A 20804-nucleotide genomic window follows, 5' to 3' on the forward strand; every position below is an offset into this window, starting at 1 on the left:
CATAGCATACAGGCTACAGGCCAAGGGCGGGAAAATGGGATTAGTTTGGACGGGTGCTTGATGGTCGGCGCATGTGCGTTGGGCTGAAGGGCCTGTTTCTGTGCTGTAAAGCTCTATGACTCTAATATGATTGGGCAGAGTCAACATGGATTTGTGAAAGGGAAATCATGTTTGACAACCCTGTTGGAGTTTTGAGGATGTTACTTGTATCATAGATAAAGGAGAACCAGTGGATGTGGTGTATTTGGATGTACAGAAGGCTTTTGATAAGGTCCCACACAGGAGGTTAGTAAACAAAATTAGAGCACATGGGATTGGGGGTAATATACTGCAATGGATTGAGAATTGGTTAACAGACAGAAATCAGAGAGTAGGAATAAATGGGTCATTCTCAGGATGACAGGCTGTTACTAGTGGGGTACCACAAGGATCAGTGCTTGGGCCACAGCTGTTTACAATCTATATAAAGGATTTGGATATGAGGACCAATTGTAATATTTCCAAATTTGTGGATGACACAATACTAGGAGGGAATGTAAGTTGTGAGGAGGATGCGAGGAGGCTTCAAGGGGATTTGGACAGGTTAAGTGAATAGGCAAGAACATGGCTGATGGAATATAATGTGAATAAGTCTGAAGTGATCCACTTTGGTAGAAAAAACAAAAAGGCAGAGCATTTCTTAAATGATGAGAGGTTGGGAAGTGTTGATGTCCAAAGAGACCTGGGTGTCCTTGTTCATGAGTCACTAAAAACTAGTATGCAGGTGCAGCAAGCAAAAAGGAAGGCAAATGGTATGTTGGCCTTCATTGCAAGGGGATTTGAGTACAGGAGTAAAGATGTATTGCTTCAGTTGTATAAAGCATTGGTGAGACCCACCTGGAGTTATCGTGTACAGTTTTGGTCTCCTTATCTAAGGAAGGATATACTTGCCATAGAGGGAGTGCAATGGAGGTTTACCAGACTAATCCCTGGGATGGCAGGATTGTCTTATGAGGAGAGATTGCAGAAACTGGGTCTGTATTCTCTAGAGTTTTGAAGAATGAGAGATGATCTCATTGAAATTTACAAAATTCGTGCAGGGTATGAGAGGGTGGATGTGGATAGGATGTTTTCTCTGGCTGGAGAATCTAGAACAAGGGAACACAGGCTCAGAATAAGGGGCAGGCCATTTAAGCCTGAGATGAGGAGGAATTTCTTTACTCAGAGGGTGGTGAATCTGTGGATTCTCTACCCCAGAGGGCTGTGGAAGCTCAATCATTGAGTATGTTCAAGACAGAATTCTATAGATTTCTGAATACTAACGACATCAAGAGATATGGGGATAGTGGGGAAAAATGGCGTAGAGCTAGATGATCAGTCATGATCTAATTTAATGGCGGAGCAGGCTCAATGGGCCGAATGGCCTACTCCTCCTGTTTCCTCTGATCCTCTGGAGTTCTCCTTCTGGCTTCACGTTCAAGTAAGTATAGTACAAGACCATGCCTTGTTAATTATGGCCTACAGTGGTCACTTTAATGGCTGTCCATTAATCTGCTTGTCGACCTAGTTTTCCCCGAGTACGGCAAACCAATCTTGCAGTGAGGCATGAAACCAGTGTTAGGACTTTAATTTGCAAATGCAAGTTATGTCAATTTTACACTGATTTCTTATCTCAACCCAGAAAAATGCTGAGTACTGCCATCAATAAAAACTTTCTATGTCTGTCATAATGTCTTTTATTATTGATGTCAGCCCTCCTCCCAGTTTTTTTTCTTTTCTTTCTTTCCTGAAAAGGTTATAACTTGGAATATTTAATTCCCAGTCTAGGCATTGGCTGAAGCCTCATCATATCTCTCCATTCCAATGAGTGAGTTTCCTGACTTTATTTCTAATACTTTTGCAACCATGAACCTCTTAGTCTCCTCTATGTGCTTTCCCCTTTTTAAAAAATTCTTTCCATCACAATCCTCAGTGTTAACTTCTTTTCACTCTTCTGTCACTCCTTTCTGAGCTTGCTATTTAAAACTATTTTGCTCCTTCATTAAACTTTTTCTTAACTCCCCCCCCCTCCATATACTGTATGATTATTTGCATCCTCTGTCTCACTGTGCCGTTCCCGCTTTCACAATAATAGGAGCAGACCGTGTGAACATTGCTCTCATTGACACTGATGTCACCATTGAATCCATGCTACATCCTTTGTTGCATCATCAAAATGGCATCTTTTCTCTGTTTACTCTATCTTCATCTTTTTCCTCCCTTTTTCCCCCTGCCGATCCTCTCTATTTCCTGTCACTTTTTACACTGTTTTCTGCTTCTTTCAAGAATCTTTATCTACTCAACTCTTCAGTGCCATTATTTAGCCATCTTTTGCTGTTGAAAATGGTTTTATCAATGTCAAAATAGATTTTGAGTTATATTGAAGTCTAGTTCCAGTAAATGTGTAAAGTTCCTTAAGTTTACAACCAACTTGCAAACATCTTGATAAATGTACTCGTGTTTTGGGGAACATTATGTTTCACACTATACATTTATATCTGACAATTTACAACCTTTATTACTTTTCATCCATTAAATCCCCACTGTTAGTTTCCGCCATCAATTTTCCTAATGACAAACTCAGGCATGCGGCAGGGGCTGAAAACTGATACTCCAAGGATGCCAATATCCTGTCTCTTCATTGTTCTGAAATGTGGATCCAATGCAACCTCACATCTTCACATGCTATTGCTGTCCAGATGGTGAGATGTTTCTGCCTGTCTGCTTAACAGAAAACAGAACAGGAGAGTCCCACAGATAAGGATGAAAGGAACTCAGGCTGAGACTGGATACACAGCTCCAGCTTCACCATGGGATTGGAGCATTTTGTAAATTCTCTACTTAAAACAACTGAAGCACTAGAATACCTGTTGTTGCTTGTACATTTAGGGAAGGTCCATAAATCAAAGAAAACATCTTCCGTCCCAAGAAAAGAATAGTATATCACAAATGTTACTGAGAATTGCTGCATTCCAATCGAGAAAAAATACATTTTCAGTACGTAGGCAGTATTTTCACTAAAAATACATTTTTGTTAACAGATCATGAAGAACGACAAAGCAAAAAACAAGTACGGAAATTGGCCTGAAGCAGTGGATTTGGAGGGTTGCCTACCAAGGAAACTGGATTAGTTACTTCTTGATAGTTTTCTAGATATTTTATCTCTTTCAGGACGTGACATCAGTACACCATTCCCAGCAACACTAACGACCATTTTTAACTTTTTACCCTCTTCACAAATATATTATTGCCGCCGCGTAAAATTTTATTGTCCATTTGCATGACTGGGTCATTGAAATGTATTTTAAACATTGTTTAATTTAGAGCAAGAGGATATAAGGGCTGGATGGCAGGGCTTAGAGTTGGTGTATGAAGTCAAAAATGAAACTAATGGATTCCAATTTATACATTGCAGTTGGCAGAAACTCACCATCTTCATTATTTCAGCCTAGAGATGTGGCCAATTTCGTGGGCAGGGCTGACATGTCAAAATTATTCTTAAACCAGCGTTAAAGATGGCGAAACCTTGAGTTACAACTGATATAATTTGCATTTAAAATTCCCTGGTCTTTTGTACTGATTCAGCCAATTTCTCCCACATTGCACTGATAAAACTAGTGGAAATTCTAACCCAGTGTACTTTATACATTATATTTCCTGCAAATTCTTGTTTCAGGTGTGCACTTTTATTTCATTACAATTTTGTTTGTCTGACATCAGATGTTCTGTAATTGTACTGTCCCAAGCCCATGAATCTTTGTTACAGGTAACTCAATTGTGCAGTTAACTCATCATAATATGATGTCAGATATTTAGAAAGAATAAAAGGACTTTCTGTCCATCATGAGGTCAGAAGTGGTGATGCTCACTGATGATTGCACGGTTGTTCAGTTCCATTTGCAATTCTTCAGATGATGAAGTAGTCTTTGCCCACTTGACACAAGACCTGGACAACATCCAGGCTTGGGCTGATAAGTGGTAAGTAACACTTTCGCCACACAAGTGCCAGGTAATGACCATCTTCATCAAGAGAGAATCTAACCATCTCCCCTTGACATTTGACGGCATTACCATCACTGAATCCGCCACCGTCAGCATCCTGGGAGTCCTTTACCAGAAAATTAACTGGGCCAACCACATAAATACTCTGGCTACAAGAGCAGGTTAGAGGCTGGGTATTCTGCTGCAAGTAACTCACCTCCTAATTCTCCGAACCTTTCCACCATCTACAAGGCACAAGTCAGGAGTATAATAGAAAACTCTCCACTTGCCTGGATGAGTGCAGCTCCAACTTCATTGGAGAAGCTCTATATCATCCAGGATAAAGCAACCCACTTGATCAGCACCAAATCCACCGCCTTAAGCATCCACTCCTTCCACCACCGGCAAACCATGGCTGCAGTGTGTACCATCTACAAATGCACGGCAGCATTTCTCCAAGGCTTCTTTTACAGCACCTTCGAAATCCGCAGCCTCTACCGCCTCGAAGAACAAAGGCAGCAGGCACACAGGAACACCACCTACAAGTTCCTCTTCAAGTCACACTGTTCTGACTTGGAAATATATTGCCATTCCTTCATTATTACTGGATCAAAATCTTAGAACTCCTACTTAACAGCATTGTGGGTGTGCGTACACCAACAGACTGCGGTGGTTCAAGAAGGGCAATAAATGCTGGCCTTATCAACGAAGCCCACATCCCATGAAGGAATTACAAATGCAAGGGGAAAAAAATTGTACATACTTATGCAATGTATTTGGCATTTGAAGGATAAATTACAGATATGCTTTGGCAGTTACTTGGCAGATTTTACGATTCTGCACCTGGTATCTGCAAATTAACTTGATTGCCTATTAGCCCAGATTGATGGGAAAGATGTCTTCTCTCTCTGGTGGCTGTAAGTTCCATATGTGAAATGAGTTTGGACAATTTGATTCCAATTCCCAAAGGCCATAGGACCCATAGCATTAAGCTGTCCAAAGTTTGATATTTATTTTCAATCTCATTCAGGGACAGGGCAAGAACAGCTGCTCTGGGAAAAGAATATACTGTGCTGATGCACAGGACACTGCTTTGCTATATTCAGGGCTAAGTTGATATAGGTTAGAGACAGCTTTATTTTGCAGCTGCCTGGACAAAATGGGAATGTTCGATATTGAAAATCACAGAATCACAGGATTGTTACAGCACAGAGGGAGGCCATTTGGCCCTTCATGTCTGTGCCGGTTCCAAAAATGAAGATATTCAATTCCCTGCACTAACATTCCTAACCTGAAGAATAATTATTTTCAAGAAGTCTCAATTTATAGCTCGTCTTGATCAATCAGTTTTACTTCCTTCAAAACGGCTTTCTGAAATGTTTTAATCCTTAAAGATAATAATGTGAAATATTTCTGATGGTAATATTTATGATGATTAATATCGTCAGGTCAAAAAATCTTTATTTTCTGTACTATATTAGTAGCAGTTGCGAGAAGGGGCTGTACTGTTAACATTGTCAAAATACTCTAACACAATACAACCAGATAATATGAATTGTTCCATTGTGAACTAGCATATTAAAATAGCATTTTTGAAATAACGATACATTTTACTTTATGTAATTGTCACTTCAATTTTTTCCAGGCATATTTTTTTGAAAATGTATTTGTTTTTATTGTGTCGGTTTTGGTTTCATCTTTCATGCTTGTATTAGTCAGTAACTTAGCATTTGTAATAGGAACCCTGACTTTCTTAATCCTACTGCAGGAATAGAACCATGCCCTCTGTCTCTAGACTGTACATTAGAGCAGCTACTTGAAAGACCTCAGAATTGAACAATTAAATCATTTTACAAGCAACACACAGGCCTGTGGTCTGAATAGCTGGAAGTGGGTTCATTAAAATGAATGGAGAGCGAAACATATGGTCTTTCTTCAAATTTGGACAGGTGTTATTGAGGGCATTCCAGCAATGAAAGTTTGTAACATATATTCTGTTAATCCAATGTCACTGTATTTGAGTATCACTACAGTTGGCCGAGCTGCTGTTCCTTTCTCTCTTCCCTCTTCCCCTTTTGTGTTCCAAATGCTACATTTTGATTTGGGAAAAGATTGGCATTGGTTTAAAGCCAGAATTAAATGGATTATGTTCATGGGTATTTGGGGCGTTTGCTTGATTTCTGGATCGAGTCTGCTGTTTTCTTGTTATGGCTCCTCACTTTGTCAGCTTGACTTCAAATGAAATTTAACCATCACAACCTGGTATACTTTGTAACCAAATTGTAGACAGATTTTCTGAAGGTAAAATTTTAGAAGGAACTCTTTCATTGTTCCTAAATGTCCCTTAAGCCTTAAAACTGGTTAATAATTATCTGGTTTCAGCTTCAATATTGTTATTTTTGGAAAATAGTCAGTGCTTACATAACTAAGTATGCTAATATTCATTGTTGATGCAGGGCCAACTTAAAAGGCACTACACATTGTTTGGCCAGATTAATACCAGGATGTTGCACTGAACTATTGTAAAATACAATTTTCTTGTTTGCAACGATATTGGCCTAAAGATTCAGGCTCGGAACACCCATATTTCAGATGTTCAACTGCCTCCTATGCCTCCATTATGATGGGCAAGTAGTGTATGCTCATTCTGTGGGGTCACTTACCATATTGGTAAAGGCCAAATAATTGTTGTGCAGTGCCCACACCTGTAACAGATGTTAGGCCTATTTGCATATGCAAATAAGCAGCCCAGTCAATAAATTACTTTGGCTCCCATTCCGATACTAAACTTGGCATCCCCGGGGTTCCAGTTTGAGGCTCTCACAGTGTTATGTTGACAGCGGGTTGCTAGATATTTATATATCTGATTTATCTCAGAGCAATGCAGATATCACACTTGTATTAAATCACCAACTGGTTTATTTACAGCACTTTAAAATATCTCAGCACTTACAAGACCTCAGTACAATGTCTACTCAGAACAGTCTATGTTTTTAGAATATTCTAGCCCTGTGTCTTTTAGTTTCAAAGGTACTGATGTCATCAACCATGTACAAAGTGAGTAACCCTTGTCACCCAGGATCCATCTGTCTACTTCAGCTGGTTCCTTGAAAACTGCTGGCAGCTGAGAGTTCCTCAAAATGTATTAGTCATGACAGCTCCCTGCGAAATGTGTGCAAACATGCATGATTCTTCTCCCGATCTAGCAAATCAGTTGCACATTTAAAGAGTTGAGGCCTTTGTGACTGGCAAAGACAGCAGACTTGTCCCAGTGAGCTCTAATGGCCATGAGTACTATTGACCACCCCTTGCACTCTCAGGAACACAGCAATGGCACTGATGGCCACAGATCTCACTACCTGGCTGCCCTCATTTACAGGTAAGTAGATGAAATCAAAAAAGGGTATTGGTCACCTCTTTGATGCACCTGTGGGTCGCTGTCATGCAGACCCCCACCTGCCAATGATGAGGCATATTAAATTTATCATATCAACATTGATTTTAATCTGTTGCTGGAGCAAGGAAATGACTTGTTAAACTGATCAGTCATGGCTGGAAAAACATTCACATACTAGCAGACAGTGCTAGTGAAGACAAAGGACCATTCCCTGACACATTCAACCCGCAATGGACTTTGATCACCAGACATTGAAGGTGAGGAAGTTCACATTCCAGGATGACTGCTAAGATGGCTGAATCCACAAACAGACATGGTCAAACCAGCTAGTCACATAACTAACCTGCTGGGCAACCTGAGTTTTTTTGAATTGTACAGACAGTTTGAGAGAGAGAGGCTGTTTTGCTCCTGGACTGTAAAGACCTCTCCTGTCTGTTCCCATCTCTTTCTCGCGGAACTCCAAGTCTACTGAAGATGTGAATCACAAGAGAGAAAAGTCTCCTACATCGAACAAGGTTCAGGAAGAATTCTGGGCCCCAACGTAAAGCAACATCTACCTACAATCAAGGCCTCCACAGCGAGCTTGAAGAACATTAACCAAAACCATCTTCAGATTTTGCCTCAAACTTTTCTACTTTATTTCTTCTGCTCTTTTCTGTCTCTATCTGCGTGTATTTATCAGGTATGCATGCTAGCATGGTTGCGTCACATATTCGTAATCGGTAACCGGATTAGAGTTTAAGATTAATAAACTTCTACCTTTCTTGCTTAAAATCTAAGAAAACCTGTCTGAATTGATTTCTTTGCCTTACAATTGGAAAGCAGTGAACAATGTCATGCAGGCCCCCCACTTGCCAAGAATGAGCCATGTTGATTTTGCCACATGGACATTAAACTTAAAATAGTTGCTGGGAAGAAAAGAGGGTCTATCACAAGGAATTGCCAGGCCCATCACTGGAAAGACCTTTTTTGCATACTAGCAGACAGTGTTAGAAGAAAGGAACCAGTCCCTGCTCCCCCAATACACAGAAGACATGGTCAGACCAGTTTGGTCAAATGACTAACTGACTGTTGCAGTCATTTGAACTTGCCACAGAGTTTTGAACTGAGACGGAAAGTTGTTTGCTCCTGGACTGAAAAGATCTCTCCTGTCTGCTCTCATCTCACTCTCACCAGTTTCAGAAAGCATTGAAGACACATGAACCCCAAGAGAGAAAAGTCTCCTACAGTGAACAAGGTATAAGAAGAATACTAGGCCCCAACAAAAAGCATGCCTACCTACAATAAAGGACTCTACAGTGAGCTCAAAGCACAGTAAAAAAAACCTCTTCAGAGATTGCCTCAAACCTCTCCACTATTTTTCTTATGCTCTTTTCTGTCTCTATTTGCATGTGTGTATCACGTATGCATGCTGGCGTGGGGTGCAGTGTGTATTCGTAGGCATTAACCAAATTAGAGTTTAAGTTTAAATTTAATACATTTCATTTTTCTTCTTTAAACCTGAGAAAACCTGGTTGTGCTCATTTCTTTGCCTGATAATTGTAAAATGGTGAACAAGGATTCACCAAGAGGGAGCTCAAAACACAGTGTGTTTAAAATTAAACCCTGTTACAATAAGGCCAAGTGAAGGCTGAAAGAAACCCCTGGACACTTTCCTCACCTAGTCGTGACAACAAGGATTCACGAAGGGGGAGCTAAAAGAAAAACAGGTGTGTTTAAAAATAAAACCCTGTTACAGTAAGACCAGGTGAATGCTGAGAGGGACCCCTGGACACCTTTCTCACCTAGTCGTAACAGAAATTTGGGGGCTACCATCCTGGATTTTACCCACAGACAAATGAGAAATTGGAAGTGAGAAGCTAAATAGTTCTCAATCAAAAAAGAGCAATATTCCAATCTTGGTTTTCTTGTGGTTGCATGTGATTGAATACTAACATGTCTGCAACTGAAGCTAGTAGCTCCCCAAGCCAGGATGAAGTAACTTGGGATAAGTTAAAAGCACTGTCTATGGAGGAGCTGAGAAAAATGGCTGAGCAGTGTTGGATCACTGTACGTGGCAAGGCTAGGAAGTCTGAACTCCTAAGACTAGTGGCCAACCATTTTTCCCTTGAATCTGAGGAAGCAGAAGCAGTATTAAAAGTAGACTCTGACAGGGTATTGCTAACAAAGATACAACTAGAACAGAGGAAACTTGAATTAGAGGGGAAAGAGAGAGACAGGAGAGAGAGAAAGAAGGAGCCTTCCAGAAGGAACATGAAGACACAGAGAGGCAGGAGAGAGAGAGAAAAAGAACCTTCCAGAAAGAATACGAAGATAGAGAGCTGAAGCGCTTGAGTTAACTAGGTGGGTTTGGGGGGGTGGTCAACAAAGTAACCCCAGTAATAAAGCTAGGTACAGAATTGTTAAAATTGTCTCAACTAATCCCAAAATTCAATCAGGAAGATGTGGAAACGTTTTTGTGTCTTTTGAGAAACTATCAAGGCAACTAAAATGGCCAGCTGAGACTTGGCCTCTTTTATTGCAAAGCAAGCTAACCGGAAAAGCCCATGAGGTTTATTCCCTGTTGCCAGATGAGAGTTCATCAAATTATGAACTAACTAAAAATGCTATCCTCGGGGCATATGAATTAGTACCCGAAGCCTATCGCCAAAAGTTTAAAACCCTCAAGAAGCAAGCAAATCAAACTTATCTGGAGTTTGAAAGAATGAGCAGCTGGCTTTTGACCAGTGGCTGCGGGCTGTTAAAGTGCAGCTCAGCAATGAGAATCTCAGAAAAGTATTTCTGTTAGAGGAATTTAAACACTCTTTCCCACTTTGCATAAAAACCCATGTAGAGGAGCAGCGAGTTCAGGGAGCCCGGCATGCGACTGTTCTAGCTGATGAATTTGCTTTAATTTATAAGTCAGTTCCCCAGGGGAGAACCTTTCCTAGTCACCCCCACAAATCCGAAAAGGACAAAGGGTGGGAAGGTGGTAGGAGCCCAAGCAGTCCTGGAAGAGAAAGAAAAGCAGGAGACACAGGGGCAAAAACAAGAAATGCTGGATTCACTCAGCAGGTCTGGCAGCATCTGTAGAAAGAGAAGCAGAGTTAACGTTTCGGGTCAGTGACCCTTCTTCGGAACTGACAAATATTAGAAAAGTCACAGATTATAAACAAGTGAGGTGGGGGTTGGGCAAGAGATAACAAAGGAGAAGGTGCAGATTGGACCAGGCCACATAGCTGACCAAAAGGTCACAGAGCAAAGGCAAACAATATGTTAATGGTGTTTTGAAAGACAAAGCATTAGTACAGATTAGGTGTGAATATACTGAATATAGAACATCAGCAAGTGCAAACCTGAAGAAAACCTGGAGACACAGGGGGTCCTCCTCTAGCCAGAAAGGAAGGTGCTGTGAGCAGAACTGAGACCCAGAGACCTGTGTGCTTCCATTGTAATAAAGCAGTTCATCTAAGAGCTGACTGCAGGAAACTAAAGAGAAAAGGACTTTAAAATGGAGTATAATGTGGGAAAGTGGGAAATTTTCCACTTTTGCAGGAAGAATAAAAAGAAGCATATTACCTCAAAGGTGAGAGATTGCAGAGCTCTGAGATGCAGAGGGATCTGGGTGCCCTAGTGCAGGAATCACAAAAGGTTAGTGTGCAGGTACAGCACATAATTAGGAAAGCTAATAGAATGTTATAGTTTATCATGAGGGGAATTGAATACAAAAGTGGGGAGGTTATTCTTCAGCTAAACAGGGCATTGGTGAGAACACATCTGGAGTACTGATACAGTACTGGTCTCCTTATTTAAGGAAGGATGTAAATGCGTTGGAGGCAATACAGGGAAGGTTTACTAGACTAGTACCTGGAATGGGCAGGCAGTTTTACGAGGAAAGATTGGACAGGCTAGGCTTGTATCCGCTGGAATTTAGAACAGTAAGAGGCGACTTGATTGAAACATATAAGATCCTGAGGGGTCTTGACAGGGTGGATGTGGAAACGATGTTTCCCCTTGTGGGAGAATCTAGAACTAGGGCTCACTGTTTAAAAATAAGCAGTTGCCCATTTAAGACAGAGATTAGGAGAATTTTTTTCACTCAGAGGGTCATGAGTCTTTCGAATTCTCTTTCTCTAAAGGCAGGGGAAGCAGAGTCTTTGAATATGTTTAAGGCAAAGGTAAATAGATTCTTGATAAGCAAGGGGTGGAAGGTTATCGGGGGTAGGTGGAAATGTGGAGTAATCAGTTCAGCCATGAACTTATTGAATGGCAGAGCAGGCTCGAGGGGCTGAGCAGCCTACTCCTGCTCCTAATTCGTATGTTCATATAACCTGTAGGGTTAATCAGGGCACATCCACTCAATGAAGAAGCGAACCTGATGGAAAGTACAGCAGAACAAGCTGTGGCTTTAATTATAGTAAGAGTGAGACCCAGGAAGCTCATGGCTGCAAGTGCAGGAAAATTTAATAGGATTCCTGAGGGTTATCTGGGTTTTGTGTCTGAAGGGAGAGTAACCCCATATCCATCGAGTGGGGCAAGCAAGCCCATAGTATTTCTCAGGGACACAAGGGCAACTAGATCCTTTTTACTGGGAAAGGCCTGATCTTTCCCCCAGAGAGTGCAATGAACACCAGAATGGTGGTGAATGGTATTGGAAGGCAGTGTATGCCTGTACCTGTACACGGTGCACCTGAAGTGCGAGCTAGTTATGGGACCGGTGACCGTAGGGATTGTCCCTAGTTTACCTGTGGACGCAGTTGACCTGCTCCTAGGTTATGATCTGGCAGGGGTGAAGGTGGTAGCCCCCCCAGTAGTAAAAGAGAGACCGCAGGAGGTCAGGGAGACAGGGCAGTGGCAGGAGATGGTCCCCTGCGGTTTCCCTGAATAATGAGTGAAGCATGATCAAACCAGTTCCCCCAGAGGAGACTGCATTAGCACTATAGACAGAGACAAAGAGAGACCTCTGGGGGCAGAGAAACCATAAGGGTGATGCCTCATCTAGTCGAAGTGCCACAGGAGAATGCAGTAGAGTCTGCACAAATACCTGTAGGCAGGAGTGTCCCAGAGGACAAAGGGGAGATTAGCAAAGAATCCCCCCCCCCACAGTCAGGCAAAAAGAGAACCACCCATCCCCTGAAGTCAAAAGCCTTTGCATGACTCAGCAAAGCACTGAAAAAGAGTTCAGGATAGATCCGCCCACTACTGACTCTCCTGAGGAAAAACAATTCCAACTTAGGGCTAATTAAATCTAATCCTCCCCCTTTGCCGACCTCAACAGGAACAAAGACCCGAGGCAGTTATGGAAATGGGCAAACTGAAGAAAAACATCCCCAAAGAACCACATGTTTATCGGGATGCCAAAAAACGGGTAGTTAAAGCAACACTGCCACCAAGAAAAGACAGGCTGTAATAAGTTTTAGGATTTATGAATGAATGTGAATGAATGAGAGAGCGAGAGAGACACATGTTTTTTTTCCTGTATCTTATGTTTACTCTCTCAACCCTTTTTAATGAAATGTGCTTTTCTCAAATAATATTTAATTCCCATGGGTGTGGAGGTGTCAAGTAAAACCCTGTTACGATAAGACCAGGTGAAGGCTGAGAGGGAACCTAGACCTCTTTCTCACCTGGTCGCAACAGTCGTAGATTGTGAGATGCCACGTATGTCGCCTGTGGATCCCTGGAAGGCGCTGCGAGCAAAACAATTGAGTGCAGCAGTCACCTTGAGGGCAACTGGCATGGGATTCCCACTGAAGCTGAGCGGTGCAGGTCATGCCACAGAATCCTACAAATTTCTGTGATCATTTCACGTGACATTCTTAGGCATCTCTGGCATTGCCTCTCTGACATTTGTAGGTAATTTGTCCTCGTCCTGAGGATGCGATGACGTGCCAGTGTCCGTCTTCGATATGGCCGTTCCTGGTTGTTATCATTGGAAGCATCCTCACCCTCCTGTTCTGCCTGTTGCTGGTGCTCAGGCATGATGACTTGAGGGAAAAGAGCCCTCCATTTGCTCTTCTTCCCATGGTACTAGACAAATTGGGTGTATGGGACCCATGTGGCTTTCCTAAATAAATAAGAACAGCATAGCAATTCAACACTCTGTTGCCAGTGAGCTGAAACATCGAGACAATGAACAGCTCCCTTATATGTGCCTTAAAATTGCAGCCAGGTAGAAGATCCCCCCCCCACCCCCCCCCACACTGCTATCGTTTGCCTCCTCTTACTCTCCTTCCTCTCCTTCAGTGTCCACGTGGTTTCCATTATCATCGGAGAAGATGGTGCGCGTGGAATTCAGAGCAAGTCTCCCACCTTTCAACCTCCTCCTGCAACCTTCCAGCTTGAACCCATCACCCACGACCCACCCAATATTACAGTTCCCTTTCCCTATGTTACAACTGAGCCTCTCCCTATTACTGTGCACAGTGTAATCATCAATGTATTCATGTCATCCCCCACCCCCAGTTCCTACTCCCATTATTATCAACATGCCGACTTTCCCCTTGAACCTCCTCACATTGAACTGACCATTGTTGCAGAGTCCCATTCCCCTCCATATGAAGTTGTCAATTTCCCACCCATCAGTCTTGACCTTCCCCCCTACAGAATCCATTGTACCCCATTGACTGTGACCATTCTCTCTGCGAGCCAGTACCCTGAATTTGCCCCACAGCTCCCTGACGTTGACAGCACCCATCCCTCCCTTTAGGCCCTTGCCAGATAGCTTCACACTGTAATGCTATTATCCACCCACTACACCCGCAGCCGACAACATGCATCTTCAGCATCAACAGCAACCATTCAACTCGCTGGACGTTCCACTCCACCCTCCCCTGCCCCTCCATGCACCCGATCAGTCCCACCCATCCCTCCCCGACTACCCTGCCCTGCTCATCCATGCCTCAATCAGCCCCTCCCGTCTTCACCAAGTACCCTGCCCTTCTCCTTTATGTATCCAATCAGACCTACCCTTACCTCACCAAGTACCCTGCCCTGCACCTCCATGTGACTCCCACCCATGACTTTGCCACCATCTCCTGAGAAGATTCACCCCTTACTAGTGCCGAGCCTGGAGGCAAACCATTCCAATGCTAGCATGGAGGGAAACATCCATTCCAATGCTGCCAATAGTTTAGCGGATGAGCTAAAGAGAGAAGAGCGCAGACCTGAGACACAACTGCACAAATCCGACTCCTCCACGCCACAGTGAAACAATTGTGAACCGGCTGACATGGGAATATCGCTCGCCATTCACTTAATCTGACAGGTAGGAATAAATTGTGACTATTGTAGGGTAAAGAGTATTCATGTTATTTAAATGATTGCAAAGCTGCAATCCACCACCACACTGAGGGAACCCCGGAACGCTGCAAACCCGCTGCCAACTTAATTCCTCTAAAATACCCCACCGTCAGGAATACGAGAAAACACCTCCTGCCTAATTATATCACCCTGCACGCCACCAAATCCACCACATCGGAGAGCATAAAATTTCCCCCTTAGTCTCAGTAATGGTGCCATGAAACTCTCATTCATTGTCATAAAAACCCATCTGGTTCACTAACGACCTTTAGGGAAGAAAATCTGCTGTCATTATCTGGTCTGGCCTACATGTGACTCCAAACCCACAGCAATGCGGTTGAATCTTAATTGCCTTCTGAAATGGCCTAGCAAGCCACTCAGTTGTCAAGGGCATCCCATGAAAAAAAATATTAAAAAGGAAAAGAGTAACTGAAGTGAGCATTGGTCCTCTTAGAGAGTGACACTGAGGAATTAATAATGGGAAACAAGGAAATGACAAATGTGTTGAACAGGTAGTTTGTGACTGCCTTCACTATATGACACAAAGAACATTCCAAGAATGCTTGAAAATCAAGAGGTAAAAGGGAGGTAGGAACATAAAACAATCACAATCACTAGGGAAAAGATACTAGGAAAACTATTAGAACTAAAGGCTGACAAGTCTCCTGGCCCTGATGGCTTTTTAAAAATTCTTTCATGGAATGTGGGCGTCACTGGCAGGGCCAGCATTTCTTGCATCCTAGGGGCTGCAGAGATAGTAGATGTATTTGATCTTCCAAAATTCCCTAGATTCTGGAAAGGTTTCACTGGTTTGGAAAATCACAAATGCAACACCTCTAGTCAGGAAAGTAGGGAGACAGAAAACAGGAAACTATAGGCTAGTTAGCATAACATCTGTTATCGGGAAAATGTTAGAATCCATTATTAAGGAGGTAATAGCAGAACATTTAGATAATTCACATGATGGTCTGCATGCTCTGTATACATCCAACGACTATTCACTGCACGTGGCTAACGCCCTCACCAACATGACCCCTAACATGATTCACCTCAAAAGCGCGCACATGCACACCACGGACGTCATTTTGGAGCTCCATAGGCACTCATGGCTCCCAAAAACAGGCGCAAGTCATGGAATAATAGAACGGTTACAGCACAGAAGGAGGCCATTCGGCCCATCATGTAATTGAATCATTAGATCCTGAGGGGTCTTGGCAGGGTGGATGTGGAAAGGATGTTTCCTCTTGCAGGAGAATCTAGAACTAGGGGTCGCTATTTAAAAATAGGGGGTCGCCCATTTAAGACAGAAATGAAGAGAATTTTTTTTCTTTCAGAGGGTTGTGGGTCTTTGAAACTCTCTTCCTCAAAAGGCGGTGGAAGCAGAGCCTTTAAATATTTTTAAGGCAGAGGTTGATAGATTTTTGATAAGCAAGGGTGAAAGGTTATTGGGGGTTGGCGGGAATGTGGAGTTGAGGTTACAGTCAGATCAGCCATAATCTTATTGAATGGCAGAGCAGGCTCAAGGGACCGAGTGGTCTACTCCTGCTCCTAATTCATATGTTCGTATGTGTCCATGCTGGTTCTCTGCAAGAGCAACTCAGGTAGAAGAATTGCTCCCTGAACACTCTGGGTGGATATGGCCTCCTGCTGAGAGCCTTTCTCCCTCTCCTTCTCCTCCTCTTCCAGCAGCTTGATCTGCTCTGTGTGGCCTCTGTTCATTCTCCAAGTCATCCTATAATCGAAGGGAAATGTCTACTAGTGCATCCATGTCTGGGAGCAACTGGTTTCAGCAGAAACTTTGGAGTCAGCAAAAGCTAGTACAGCCTTTTTCCCAGAGCCCTGCAAATGTTTTCTCTTCAGTGCTTATCCAACTCCCTTTTGAAAGCCTCAATGGAATCTGCCTCCATCACACTCTGAGGCAGTGCATTCCATATACTAACCACTGGCTGTGTAAAAAAGCTTTTCCTCATGTTGCCATGGTTCTTTTGCCAATCGCCTTAAATTGGTGTCTGCTGATTCCCAACCCTTCCACCAATGGCAACAGTTTCTCTCTATCGCCTCTGTCCATACCCCTGATGATTTTGAAGACCTCTATCAAATCTTCTCTCAACCTTCTCTAAGGAGAACAACCCCACCTTCTCCAATACATCCACGTAGCTGAAGTCCCTCATCCCTGGAAGGATTCTTGTAAATCTTTTCTGCATCCTCTCTAATGCCTTCACATCTTTCCGAAAGTGTGATGCCCAGAATTGGACACAATACTCCAGCTAAGACTGGACCAGGTTTTATAAAGATTTATCATAACTTCCTTGTTCTTGCACTCTTTGCCTCTATTTATAAAGCCCAGGGACCCATATGCCTTATTAACCACTGTCTCAACCTGCCCCGCCACGTTCAACAGTATGTGCACATATTCTCCCCTCGGTTTCACCTGTTCCTGCACCCTCATTAGAATTGTACCCTTTATTTTATATTGCCTCTCCTCGCTCCTACCAAAATGAATCACTTCACACTGCTCTGCATTAAATTTCATCTGCCACATGTCTGTCTATTCCACCAGCTTTTCTATGTCCTCTAGAAGTCCTCCTCAAGGTTCACAATACTTTCACATTTTGTGTCATCTGCAAATTTTGAAATTGTGCCCCGCACAGCCAAGTCTAGATCATAGAGTCATAACAGACTAAATTTTTGGGGCCTCAGGAAGGCAGGAGTAGAGGCGGGGCATCCCGGAAAACAGTGGCACCAGTCAGCGTGTTAGTTTCAAAATGCCGTTCCGGCACCGGCAATATTCACCAGATAGGGTAGAGGGTGGGACAAGAATCCCACTCTCCTCCCAATTAAAGCAGATTAAAGTGGTTTATAAGCTCATTAAGATCTTGTTAACATAGAAGGTTTGAACTTTGAAGGAGTTGCACGGGTTACACAAGCGCCAGTTGCAGATCAGCTGTAAGGAGGCAGGTACAGAGTGGGAAACCAGTCATGGCTTCCCCAAGGAATTGTCCCAGTCCCATAAGAGGGTCAGCAGAGCAGAGGGGGGCTCTCACTTTGCTGAGGAAGAGCCCTTGGTGCTGAGTAGGTGGCGCAGAGAGTGAGAACTCAGTACCTGGGCATTGAACAAGGTCAGCACCCCCTTGGCATTGCAGGGGCAGAAGAGCAGTGGGCAAGCCTGCCAATGATGGAAGCACATCTGCCTAGAGGCTTTGGCCTCTCCGTGGAGAATCCTGTTATGTCTTTCATCACCTCATATCACTTTGCCTGTAACAGCTGCAGTAAAAAGGAGTCCCAGATGTGTGCCTTAACATGTCAGAATTTATATCGTGTACAGAGAAAAATTCACTTCACATAGACAGTAGGAAGACACCCCAGTGACCCACTTAGTAGTCCACCTGCTGTGATGGCCTCTGCACTCGGCCACTCCTATGCGGTGCTCCCCTTGTGGCCCCAGAGGACGTGAAGGCAGCCTGCTCCCTCACCTCAGCTTGTGGCTGAGATGCATGTGGTAGTCGTCCTCATCGTGGAGGTGACTGTGGGGGCATCTCCAGAGGCTGTTGCACCTGCATTATTGCGGGGCAGCCTTCATCACTTGGCCCTGCTGCACAGATGCACCCTCAGTCGGAGACAAGGAGGCCAAGGATGATGATGGCGCTCTGTGTGGGGTGACACCCTCACCATCCTCCATCACATCCTCAGCCCTTGCTAGGCATGCCAAATGCCTGGCAAAAGACATCAGCTGGGGCATAGCTGGCATCCCCTCCAAGAATCTCTGTGCCATCAGCACCACTGACTGGTCCACACTACTCAGTGTCTCATGGATCCCTGGATGTCAGTGCGCAGTTCCTGCATTCACTCATGCTGAAAATGGCTCTCCAAGTAGTTGGCTACTCTCTGTATGGAGCAGCTCAAAGCCCTGAGCCATGGTGATGCATCCTCTGCCCAAGACTCCACATTATCTCAGGGAATGCGACATGCGGTATCACATCTCCTGCTACTGTTCAATACTCTTCACTATTGAGAACCTGGATGAATATAGAAGGTTCAGAGGGGAATTATAAAACAAATAAGAGAAGCAAAGAGAGAGTTTGAACAGAGACTGGCAGCTAACATAAAAAGGAATCCCACAGTTTTCTATAGATATATGAATCTGGCTCAAAGAAGGGCAAGACTGGGTATTAAATATTCCTGGATACAAGGTGTTCAGGAAAGATAGAAAAGGGAAAAAAGGGGGGTGGGGGAGATGGTGGTATTGATTAAGGAGAACATTGCAGTGCTGGAGAGAGGGGATGGCCCACAGGGGTCGTGGACAGAATCTATTTGGCTAAGAGCTAAGGAACAAAAAAGATGCGGTTACATTGCTTGGTGTTGTCTGTAGGCCACCAACTAGTGGGAAGGATGTAGAGGAACAAATTTGCAAGGAAATTACAGAGAGGTGCAAAAATTATAGGGTAGTTAGATTGGGGGACTTCAATTATCCAAATATAGACTGGGATAGTAGTGGTGTAAAGGGCAATGAAGGGCACGAGTTCCTAGAGTGTGTTCAGGAAAATTTTCTATGGCAGTATGTTTCTAGTCCAATGAGAAAGAAGGCACTGCTAGACCTGGTTCTTAGGAATGAGGTGGGCCAAGTAGATCAAGTGTCAGTAGGAGAACATTTAGGAGACAGTGACCATTGTGTCATGAGATTTAGGCTGACTATGAAAAAGAACAGAGAACAATCCAGAGTAAGAATAATTAACTGGGGGAAAGCCAACTTCAGTGTGCTAAGAACAGATCTGGGATGAATAAACTGGAGTCAAAGCTTGACAGGAAAAATGGGAGCTGAACTGTGGGCTACCTTCAAAGAAGAGATAGTTCGGGCACTGTCAAGGTATATTTCCTTGAAAGGGCCAGGTAGGGCAAATAAATCCAGAGCTTCCTGGACGATAAAAGAGATTGAGATTAAGATAAAGAAGAAAAAGTGTGCTTATGACAGATGCCAGGTAGAGAATACTATTGAGAACCAGGCTAAATATAGGAAGTTCAGATTGGAAGTGAAAAAGCAAATAAGAGAAGCAAAAAGAGAGTATGAACAGAGACTGGCAGCTAACAGCTGTTTCTTATGTTCTTTTGTGAGAGCATCTGTGCAGTGGATGGTGCACTCATAAAGTGTAATGGTGCTTCTTCTTCTTCTTCCTCGTGTAGTTCAGGCCCTGCGGAGGGAGAGGGTGCCCAGGGTTAGACGTCTGCACCTGTGGGAGACACAAGAAGAGATGATGGTAGCTAGCCGAGGAGATTGGAAATCTCTGCAGTGCACAACACCGGACGCGCCCCCTTAATGACCACTTTGCCCTCTGTAATCACCAGGAGCTCCGGTTTCACCAGGCCTGACTGCTTCCTCTCCCACTATCCTGGCTATCTCCAATGTCATCTGCTCCATGGGGATTATTCAATAAAGAAAGGATCCCCCCAAACCCCTCCCCCCACTGCCCGCCCCCACCCCCGTCTCTTCCTCGCGTTGTGGGAATGTTTCTCCTGCAAGGACAAAAGAGAGCAAGATAAGGCACTGCTATTTTCAAGGTTCAATCACATCTGTCCCTATCCATTAGGAGCTCCGTGTCTCAGTGGTGACAGGTCATCAGTCATTGTGAGGGGTCAGTAATTGCCCTTGGCACACACCCCTCTCATGTTCAGAGCAGCATGTGCCCTGAGGCTCCTCAGGTGGTGTGTCTGCTGGAGGGGGCAGACCTGTCCAGAGGGTTGGGGGTCAACTCATCTTGCCAGAACATATGAGGTCATTGAACCTTTCTTGGCCCTGGATTCAAGTTTTCCTTGTCTCATGCTTTGTCATGCTTTGTCTTTTCCTGCAACTAATACCACTCCCTTTGCCTTTTATTCCATGATATCTTTATCATTTAATCTCTCCCACCCTAACGGGAGACCTTCTCTTTTGTTATTCTTCCCCCTTCCCCATTTCACTTGCTCAAAACCTATTACATTTCTAACCTTTTCCAGTTCTGATGAAAGGTCTCTGAAATGTTAACTCTGATCTCTCTTCAGAGATGCTGCCAGACCTGCTGAGTATTTCCAGCATTTTTAGTTTTTATTTCAGATTTCCAGCACCCGCAGTATTTTGCTTTTATTTTAGTCTTTT

General features: G+C 43.6%; 1 protein-coding gene across 3 annotated transcripts in view; it reads left to right on the forward strand.

Annotated features, from left to right (window-relative positions):
• The window catches only part of LOC137380061 (protein FAM3C-like), a 73848-nt gene extending 67699 nt beyond the window's left edge, over window positions 1–6149 (forward strand). The window contains exons 9-10 of one of the 3 annotated variants that reach the window (XM_068051621.1): window positions 1802–1846; window positions 3060–3145. In XM_068051621.1, coding sequence (XP_067907722.1) covers window positions 1802–1846 — 45 coding nt within the window. In that variant the 3' untranslated portion in view covers window positions 3060–3145. Of the gene's footprint in view, window positions 1–1773; window positions 1847–3059 lie in introns of those variants that run through there. The other 2 variants (XM_068051620.1, XM_068051623.1) reach the window with 2 other exon arrangements.
• The last annotated feature ends 14655 nt before the right edge of the window (window positions 6150–20804 follow it).

Source organism: Heterodontus francisci, chromosome 19 (assembly GCF_036365525.1).
Source record: "Heterodontus francisci isolate sHetFra1 chromosome 19, sHetFra1.hap1, whole genome shotgun sequence".
Lineage (NCBI taxonomy): Eukaryota > Metazoa > Chordata > Chondrichthyes > Heterodontiformes > Heterodontidae > Heterodontus > Heterodontus francisci.